The 10,406-nt window shown below is 50.2% G+C and overlaps 1 protein-coding gene across 1 annotated transcript; it reads left to right on the top strand.

Moving 5' to 3' along the window:
- Nucleotides 1–827: 827 nt before the first annotated feature.
- Nucleotides 828–8,678, top strand: Crabp1 (cellular retinoic acid binding protein 1). The gene is made up of 4 exons (XM_005347379.3): nt 828–1,003; nt 1,500–1,678; nt 4,117–4,230; nt 8,396–8,678. The coding sequence occupies exons 1-4, from the start codon at nt 934–936 to the stop codon at nt 8,444–8,446; spliced, it is 414 nt and encodes a 137-aa protein (XP_005347436.1). The 5' UTR covers nt 828–933; the 3' UTR covers nt 8,447–8,678.
- Nucleotides 8,679–10,406: the final 1,728 nt, after the last annotated feature.

Genomic DNA, 10,406 nt, shown 5'->3' on the forward strand with positions numbered 1-10,406 from the left:
TCCTTTTCAGATCTGCCCCTGTCAAAGCAAAGGCAGGAGCTAGGCTTCCTCACTAGGCCTTCCCAGTTGGCCTGCAGAGTGCAAACCCCGTAATTTTAGGCGAAACAAACTGCTGTATTTCCCTACATTTTGCTTGTTCAGTCTCTTCCACAGCTACCCTGTCTTAAGCCAACAACAAAGGGACCATGTTGGCCTGGACTTCCTTCTGTCTTAAGCAGCAGACCCGCGAGCCTTGGTCACTAGCCCGAGTTCAGTGAGTCCATGACTGGCGGGGGTGGGGGTTGGGCCTTTCCGCCACTTGTTCTAATTGGGCCTCAGAGTATGTGCTAACTCAAAAGCCAGAGCAGAGGGGACCCCATGGTTTGGCTAGTGGCAGCCAGAAAGTACTGCTGGGTGGGAAGAAAGTGGTTCCCATCCCGATGGCCTTACTAGTTACCGCAACCTCACAGAAAGGACATTTGCAAACATGGCCAAAAGTAGAGAAATGATATCATGATCCCTGAAACCCCACTACCTAGCTAGCTTCATATATCTCCTTCAGGACGACCTGGCTTCATTAATCCTCTCCCACCACTCACTTTAAAGTAGGATGTGGGCGGCCTGGTGGAGGAGGCACCCGGGGAGAGCGGGTTCCTAGCTGCCTTACCGGCGGCTGGAAAGATGCGAAATGAATGATGAGGGGCACCATAGGGCGGGGAGTCGTGCTCACCCTTCGTGGGGCCACCCCTCCCCGCTCCCGCGCGCAGAGCAGGGGCGGGACCTGAGGGCGGGGCCCCAGAAGGGCGGGGGGGGGCGCTACCCCTAGCGACTCAAGGCGCGTGCGGCTGGGCGCAGAACGCCAGTCTCTCCCTGTAGCGCCGTGTGTTGCCGCTCCGCAGCAGAGGTCCCCGTGCCTGCCGCTGCCTTCGCGCCGCCGCCCCCGCCACAGCCACCATGCCCAACTTCGCCGGTACCTGGAAGATGCGCAGCAGCGAGAATTTCGACGAACTCCTCAAGACGCTGGGTAAGCTGGTGCGGAGAGCGTGCCCGGTCTGCCAGAAGGCAGCCTCGAGGTACCCCTGCCCCAAAGAGGGTGGTCCGGGGAGGTTCGGGCAGGAGGCAGTCTGTGGAGTAATAAATCTCTCTGTTTCCTCTGCGTCCCCCGAATCGCAGAGGAGCGTTGGCTCCGGAACCAACTGGTTCAACTAACGTTTGCTGGACATTTGGCGCTTTTCTCGACGGTTCCATCTTTATCTCGTGCTAGACCACAGTGAGGAGCAGGAACTTTAAGCTGGGGACTGTTTGAGACCAGATCTCGCCATGAAAGCGCTGGGTAGCTCAGGAAAGCCACTTGCCGTCTCTGAACCTCAGTTTCTCTTCTTGAAAGCCCAGGCGAGGACAGAGACAAGTGGAACTAATTTAAGAGCCCTGTCTAAAGTCATAGGATTTGGGCAATGCCAAACAAATCTGGGGGGCCAGGGGTAAGGACCTGAGACCCGAGCCCGTGCTTCCTCGTGCAGGTGTGAACGCCATGCTGAGGAAGGTGGCAGTGGCGGCTGCGTCTAAGCCGCACGTGGAGATCCGCCAGGATGGGGATCAGTTCTACATCAAGACATCCACCACCGTGCGCACCACGGAGATCAACTTCAAGGTCGGAGAGGGCTTCGAGGAGGAGACAGTGGACGGACGCAAGTGCAGGGTGAGGCCGCAGAGACCGCACCTCCTTCCTTCCTTCCCGGGTACCCCTTCCAACCCTTAGCCCGCTATAGCGGGCGCGCTTTCGTTGCAGGGTGTGTCACGGGAGGTTTGTGTGCCCTACTGGTTCTGGGCTCAGGAAAAAAACCCTACCCCTGTTCCCTCTCTATACCATCCCCCGTACGCAAATAAGCGCGCATAAAGCGCGCACTCTGGGTGGCTGTGTGATCCTGGCTGTGGTTAGTGCCTCTCTAGTGGCGCCTTCAGCGCTAGCTAGCTCTTGTTGCCTCTTGTCCTGCTCAGCTGCCGAGTTACCTGTCGTAGGTGGGGTGGCTGATCTAGGGTCCTATCCCCTGAGTCCCTAGACCATAGGGGGACGCTTTGGATCCCGTTGCACAGTCTGGATCGCCTGCCACTCCTTCCTGCCCTTCCGTGTTCAACAGAGGTCTTGGAAGGAATAGTGAAATTCTTCTGAAAGTAAAAGCAACGCAGGTTCTATCTGAGAAAATGCACTAAATATCCTTTCTAAGTCCTCAAGGGTGAGAGGCAGAAAGAGGTGGTTAGGGGGAGACGGGTAGAGAGGGAGGGAGGGGAAGGGGAGAGATTGAGATTGATGTTTGAGAACACAAGGCTTGTTATATAGCCCTGCTAGGCTAGCCTGGAACTCTAGGTGTGTAGACTTGGTGACCTCAAACTCAGGGTTTTCCAGCCTCACCCCCTGGAGTGCTGGGAGTACAGGCTTCCACCACCACTATATCCAAAAGACAAGAGATGTTTTTGTTTGTTTGTTTGTTTTTGTTTTTTAATTTCTGAAACACGACAAAAGGATGAGTGAGTGGTCTGGAGCAAATGACTCTACATCACTGTGAAAGCCTCACACTGAGTGTAAGGCTGGCCTTGCTAGCTCATTTAGACAGGACGTCCCCCTTTCTCCACTGTGGGTCTTTGTTGGTTGTTGTTCTGTGTATTTGTTTCTTGTCTGGTTATTTGTTCAAGACAGGATCTTGCTCACCATAGCCCAGGCTGGATCCGCTTGCCTCAACCCTCCTGTTTCTGCCAAGTGCTGGGATCACAAAGTGAACCATTATATCCAGCTTTTCCAGTGTCCTAAAAAATTTTGCAAATGAGGTCAAGTACTGTAGCCCATGCCCCATGCCCTTAATCCCAGTACTCCGAGGACAGAGGCAGGCAGATCTCTTGTGAGCTCAAGACCAGTCAGGCCTACAAGGTGGGGGGGGGGATGTTTTTGTATTGTAACACATTCTAAAGAGTGGGAAATTATTTTTTTCCTCTTTCCTGAGCCCATACCTGTCTGGTCCAATTGTGATTCTAGTTACCATGTTTGGAAGGACCGAGAGACACAGCCCCAAGTAGCAGGCTCAGTCATGGGGCAGTCTTTGCCTATCAGCATTGATTCCTGCTCGAAGCTAGTGTGACTTGAGGTTCAGTCCTCAGCATTCACAGGAAGGAAAAACTTAGAGTGCTCAGAGTGGAGAAGGAAGGGGGACCTGGTGGGGAAGCTGGCTTAGCATTAGCAGTAAGGAGGGCTCAATTCGGCATCTAATGCTGGCCAGAGAGGGCAATTCTGATTTAAGAACAACAGAAGAATCAGGTAACACCCTGGAGAGAGCAGGGCTTAGGCGTTCCCCTTCCCTTCCCCCATCCTCTGCCTAATGAAGGAGTCCCATGTGTTAAAAGGTGATTGTGTGCACATTCAGCACCACCCAGCCCAGCTGCACCTCACTTTGCTGTATATAGACACGGAGAAACTACAGGGACTCCCCCTTTTGTCTGTCCACCTCCAACCCCATGAAAAACCTTCAAGTTGACTTGATTTTTAAAATATTTCTAGAAGGATGCAGCCTGGACAGTGGAGCTTTTTATCCCCAGAGACAGACAGACAGACAGACGACAGACGTAGGTTTTTTAGAGCGGGCTGTGTGCTACGTCTGGTGAGGAATGCAGAGAAAGAACTGTGTTAGTCCAGAATCTGGACACGGACCCACCTTCTCATCTGCCTGCCACCGGCAGAATTGCAAATACCATGACGGCTCAACGGTTTTTACATTTTGTGACCCTGACATGAAGGTGTTTTAAAGTCCAGATTGCTGGGAGAGGGTCTCTGTGTTGGTGTAAGCGAATCCTCGCGTGCTCTAAATTTTATTCCTAGACAGCAAAGCATGCCTAAGGCTTTGCTGCTCCAGTGAGTGTGAGTGTGTGTGTGTGTGTGTGATAAAAAGGTATATTTATACTCCATAAAATCCACGACCGGCACTCTGGGTTTGCACTCTCTGTGGCTCAGCAGAGAGGATGCTGTGCCCCGCTGACAAGGACCATGTGTTGCTTTTCTGCCTGGCAATTATTCTCTGGGGTTCTTTGTGTTCTCCCCACCCCGCTGCCGAGACTATAATTAATATCACTAATGGTTTTCCTGCCCTGCAGAGTTTGCCCACTTGGGAGAACGAGAACAAGATTCACTGCACACAGACTCTTCTTGAGGGGGATGGCCCCAAAACCTACTGGACCCGAGAGCTGGCCAATGATGAGCTGATCCTGGTAAGGGCCCTTTGAGTCTGAGACAACCCCAGGGCTCCCCAGGTGATCCCCGGATGTGGGCCGTGTGCTGTCCTCATGCTCCTTTGTGGAGAAAATCATTTGCCACAGGTTAAAATTTGAGCAGAAAGCTTGGGCTGACTGTTGAGAGCAGAGGAAATCCCTGTTAAGTGGTTGCAGGGCAGAGGGGAGTGGCTGAGAGGGGAGGATCATAACAGAGCAGCTGGAGGGTCAGACCTTTGTCCAAACCATTCTATGTGAACCCCAGTGGTGAGTGGTACCCAGTCTCCTCTCTTGACTTGGAATGCTGGGGCGCTGTGCAATTCCTCAGCTTATACATAATGAGATCCTCACCTTCTCGTGACCCATTTTGCTAGAAAAGTTTCCCTAGTTTTTTTTGTTTGTTTGTTTGTTTGTTTATCACATCAGCATTCAGTGCCATAGAGAGTATTTTTACTCCTGACTTAAAAACTCCAGGGGCCCCCAGGAGCCAGGCAAGGAATGCTAATTTGGAAATGTCTGCCGCATCGCTGTGGAAGAGTGGACTCTCCAGGGCTAGAGAGGGGAGCACTGTCTGAAACTATGAAGATGGAAACCTTTTTGTTTTTAGTATTTTTGTTTTGTGCTGTTACTTTTGAGACAGGGTTTCTCTGTGTATCCTTGGCTGTCCTAGAACTCTCTCTGTAGACCAGGCTGGCCTCGAACTCAGAGATGCGCCTGCCTCCGCCTTCTGAGTGCTGGGATTAAAGGTGCACGCCACCATGCCTGGACTAGATTGAAACATTTTAAATATTCACAGACAAGCACACCTTACCTAATGAGGCCAAGTTTATATCTAACCCTCTCCTGTAATGTAACATTCTGAAGGCTGAGGCAGGAGGATCGTGAGTTCTAGGCCAGAGGGGACTATAGAGCAAGACCCTATCTCTAGAAGAAAAACAAATGGTTCAACGTATTCACACCTTCCCAGTTTTATGCTGAGGAAACCGGGGGGGGGGGGGGGGACTGAGAGGACGGTCAAGCCCCACTCACTTTCCCTCCCTCCGTGTTTCAGAACTGACTGCTACCTCCCACCCCAGGGCAGAAAGGAAGAGCCCTTGTGAGTGACCAGGACCTGTGTCTTTGTTCCCCATTGGGCAGTCCTTAGCATTTACCGCTGTTGACTTCCTGACCCATTGCCTAGATACTGAACTCTGAAGAGTTTGCTGGGGAGAGATGTCCCATACGACTATGGCTTGGACCTTTTTTGTCCTTCCCAAGCCCCATCCTCCAGCTGTAAAATGAGATTGAGCTGCGGCCCCTGAGATTTCTTTCAGCCCTAAAATTACATGTTTAGCCTGCAAGAAGACCCTGAATTGAGCTGCCTGTTACTTTGAGACTGTTTGATCTCTCCCCCTTCCTCTCTTCTTGGCCCTTGCTAGGATGATTTAACTAGTTCTTCTCCTTTCGTGGACAAAAGGAGCAGGGTTAATTTGCAACCTGGCTAATGTTTTCAGCAGAGGGCCACTTCATGGACTCAGAGGGCAATCTGAGGCTGAGACTTGGAAGTCTAGGGAGACAGACACATGTAGTTTATGGGGATCAGAGGCCATAAGGAGGGATGGTGTTAGAGTTCTTGAACCTAGCTGAGGATTAAGTAGGATTGGTCAGTTTATGCTGAAAAAGTGGAATTTTGGTAACCTCTGTAATACTGAGCAGCCAGAGTCACAGACTAAATATCGGTGAAGAATTCCGCCACATTTCGTCCCTTACTACCCCCACCCTGCAGCTCCTCCTCGACATCCTTCCCTGGCTCGGAAAACATATATACAAGCCTCAAAGGGAGCATTAATTCTTGGCATTTGGGATGTGAAATGTGGGCTTTTGTTTCAAGGGTTATTATCGTTAATAAATCTAAAACGCTGGGAGATGTAATCTTCACGTAAGGAGAGGTAAGTAACTTTAGTTGAGTTGAAATAAGTGTCCCCAGAGCCAACAGTAAATTGCCATGGGCTGTAAATTGTCGTCCTTTGAAAACTGAGTCTACTCCCCCACACGGCGCTGGAATACTCTGTAGAATTTCTTTCTGGAACCTCTAAGCGTAAATGTAAGCAATGGGAGGCTGGGAAGGGATTCTCAACTGCAGTGAGAAATGTGAGGATTTCTTCCCATGTCATGAAGCTTTTTTTTCTTTTTCTTTTTTTTGCCTGGGTGAGCTCCAAAGGCCTATGTGGCTATGGAGCTCAAGGAATTCTGGGAAATCAGCATAGTTCTTGGGATGCAGCATCTAAAAGCAGACTCACAATGGGAACTTTACCCCATCCCAACACATGCCCAGGACGGAATCATCTGCATTCCTCACTAATGTGGAGACACAAAGCCCTTAAATTGCCCATCTTGTCAGGACCTCCTTAATACTCACTGTGTGCAAGAACCATTTCTTGGAAGCAGGTGATGCCTTAGCAAATATCCTAAGAGCATCTGGTCACTAAGGGCTCCAAGGGTAAGAATCGGAAATACATCCCATTCTTACACTGACTAAAATCAAACAATGGGACTGATAAGACACTTGCCTAGTGTGGGTAAGACCCAGCATGGAAAGATAAATATATAGATTTTAAAAAAGACTCTGGAGACCTTAAAGTAATTAAATGCTTAGCACAATAGTTTTAGCTTCTCTTGAATTGCCAGCATCTGGGGAATCTGGAAGGTAAGGGCCCTGCAATAAATCAACACACACTTGCCCTCATCAAGGCTGCCAACTGAGGAGGGTTTATCTTTTTTTGTGTGTTTGTTTTAATTTTTATTTTATGTGTGTGGGTGTTTTGCCTTCATGTATTTCTTTGTATCACATGTATGCTGGCACCCATGAAGGCCAAAGGAGGGTGTTGGATCCCCTGGAACTGGAGTTGCAGACTCTTGTGAGTCACCGGGACTCAAACCCTGGTCTGCAAGATCAGCCACTGCTCTTAACTACTGAGCCATCTCTGCGGCCCTTTTTGTCCTTGTTTTTTGCACACACTTTGCTTTCCTGTTCTGACTGTGAGAATCACAGGAGAGCAGGCCTGTGAGTAATTGGCAGTTCATGGGGGTTTGAGACAGTTTACTTATACAGATGCTACCACTTTAGGAAACAGAAGAAAAATGTCCCTTCCCGTCCGTGGAAGGATTTATAGCCTCCCTCTAACCAACAAAGAGTCATAGAATCCTAGCTGGAAAGAACCTTCAGACCCATCTTGTTTAAAGTCACCCTGCCTCTCAACACACCCTTTGCCCACCCTGTGCAGGCCAAGAGAGGGAGAGCCTGGCCCAGCTGTGGGTTGCAGAGTTAGATCAGAAGGCCAGTTCTTTTATCTGAGACTGATGTTTTAGTTTGGAGGTGATGTACTATAGCTATACCTCCGCATCCATAAGGGATTTGTTACAGGACCCCTGCTGACACCAATATTCAAGTTCCCTAATAAAAGGGTGTAGCCTTTGGCCTACATACAGCCTCCTGCATCATTCCTAGTTTACAGCCATTCCATATTTATAATACCCGATACTATATGAATCCATGCAAATGTGTCATGCTGTATTGTCTAGGGAATAATAAATAGCATGTAAGAAAAAGCTGGCTACCTTTAGGATGTATGCAGATTTTAAGCGAATATTATTAACCTGTGCTCGGTTGACTGAGGGTATAGAACCCATGTGTACAGAAGACTGGCTATCCTTACATCGGGCTGTCGTTTCCCAGGCTCGATGGCTGCTTCCCAGAAGGCAGTTCCACCTTATCTCCAAACCACAGTTCCATCCGGCTCTAGCTGCCCAAGCCCCTCACTCTTGCATGGTCACTTGAAGGGACACAGAAGCCTTTCAGAAATACCTGATCTGACATCCATCTCCTTCCAGTCCCGTTTCTAAACTAGAGCGAGGAAATGTGTGTATCTTATGTCAGCGCCCCCAGGTGCTGGAAGCAAAGGAGAACATAGTTCCGTGCCCTATTGCGTCTTTGCTGGGCAGGAGCTTGCCCAGGGGAGAACGCCTGCTCTCTGCCCTGAGCATTCAGCCTGAGCACACAGCTCAGGAAGTTTGAAGGCTGATAGGGAGAGTTGTAAATGGGGCAGTCTGTCGTCTCGGTGATGTGTTTTAAACATTTTCACACAGGCATCTATACTGATCGGTTTTCCTTTTCTTCTCCGGGCAGACATTTGGCGCCGATGATGTGGTGTGCACAAGAATTTATGTCCGGGAGTAAAGGTGGCTGGCTTGTTCCTGCTTTCACGACAGGATGCGAGTTCCCCTGAGGACTGTGTCATCGGCCTGCACAGCCAGTGGGTCTTTCCTCCTACAGCCCCCTCCCCGTAAACATTAGGCAACCCCGTTTCCCTGTGACACTGCTGTAGTGCCCTGCCCTCAGCCCCCTGTCGCCTGTGCATCCCTGGTTTGCGTTTGCATGGTGTACCAGTCACTAAACTGGTTGGACGCATCTCAAGGCTCTTTTTTTTTTCTTTGGAGGGGGCGCTGCTTCTGTTGCAGGGTGGGGGTTAAAGCAGCGTTGTGTGGGCCTGTGTCTTGTTTCCAGTTTTGGCCTGCCTGCTTAGCTATTGTGCACTGAGCATCCATCAGTGGGCACAAGCTAAACTGGTTATGAATGGTAGCTCCTAGTAGGAAAACAGGCCCAATCCAAGGGCTTTCTTAGGCGAGCATGTAAGGAAGGGACAGCTTACATGGGCATCTATAGTGCCAGGATGAGGAGAACAAGCAAAGGACCCTCAGAGACTGACAATATAGAGACTAACTCACTATTCCTAAACCTGGAGTCAGAGGGAAGAGAGGCTAACACACCTCAGAGAGTTGCAGCCTGGGGGTGGGATTCTGCAGGAGCTATGGGACTACAGAGAACACAGCTACTGTCCAAAACACATGAACAAAAGTCAGGTGTGGTGGGAGCATCTGTCTATCATTTCAGCACTCTGAGGGCTGATGCAGGAGGATCCCTGTGAGTTCTGAGGACAGTTTGGTTTCCAGAGTGGTTCCAGGACAGTCAGGATGACATAGACAGACCCTGGGACAGTAGAAGACCTGACTTTGAACGTGGAGTAAGAATCCTGACCTTGCTGCCCAATCCTATTCATTTTGTCCATTGTCCAATGCAACTGGATGAGTGATCAGGGCCAGGGAGAGGATCTTACTTAGAGATACCCCTTCCCAGGCCACAGTCAAGCAGACAGTGGAGCTCAACAGGCAAATACAGACAATAACTTCACACTTGCCAATGTTTACATTTGAAAATAAGTACATTTCATCTTAAAAACCTGGGCTTGGGGACTGGGCAAGTAGCTCAGTTGGTAGAGTGCTTGCCTAGCATGTGCGAAGCCCTGGGTTTGATACCCAGTGCAGTATAAACTGGGCACAATGGGAAATGCCTGTGATGCCAGTACTGAGAAGGGGGGACAAGAAGATGAGAAGCTGATGGTCATCCTCAACAACAGCAAATTTGGAGGCCGGCCTGGGGTAGGCACATCAGACAATCTTTTAAAATAGAGAAGAAAAGAAAAAAAAATCTGGGTTTCTGTTTTCTTAAGAGAGGAGACTGGGAAACCTGGCATCCCTGGGCCTACATCCCTGCGGGACAGTGGCTGGCTTGGTAACTGACATCCCTGCAGGGCAGTGGCTGGCTCAGAGGCTTCCTTACCTGTACCCTGTGCCTTCCCCAGACTCCATTCTTGCCCCTATGCACATTTGCCTGGCATGCTTCTCTTCCCATCCAAAGCCCATGGGCTCTCAGCAAGGCTGGGTCAGAGTGCTGAGGCCTGGAAAAGGCCAGAAGATCCTCCAGAGTTCACACTGTGCTGGGGCAGATGCCTAAGGCTCAGGGGGACCATGCGTGTGAATGGGGACACATTTACAGGAACCCTCACACCTCCCCAGCCCAGAGCCCTAGTTTGTTCCTGTAAGACTATGCTCCAAAAGCCATGACACCTACACAAGCTCCCATCCTGAGCCCACTCAGGTCTCTCCTGTGATGCCATTCATGGCTTTCCCTAAAACAACCTTCCATACAACCCTGATGCCATCAGGCGCTGTGTCAAGTGGGGCTGGGTGCTGGCCAGGTCAGAGCCCTGGCACTGAGCTGCACTTTGTCTCTGGGGTCCTGAAGTGCCTATGCTTGTGTCCAGAGCCTCCTAAAGTCCCTAACACAAACGACTTCCCTT

This window comes from Microtus ochrogaster, chromosome 5, assembly GCF_000317375.1.
Source record: "Microtus ochrogaster isolate Prairie Vole_2 chromosome 5, MicOch1.0, whole genome shotgun sequence".
Taxonomy (NCBI): domain Eukaryota; kingdom Metazoa; phylum Chordata; class Mammalia; order Rodentia; family Cricetidae; genus Microtus; species Microtus ochrogaster.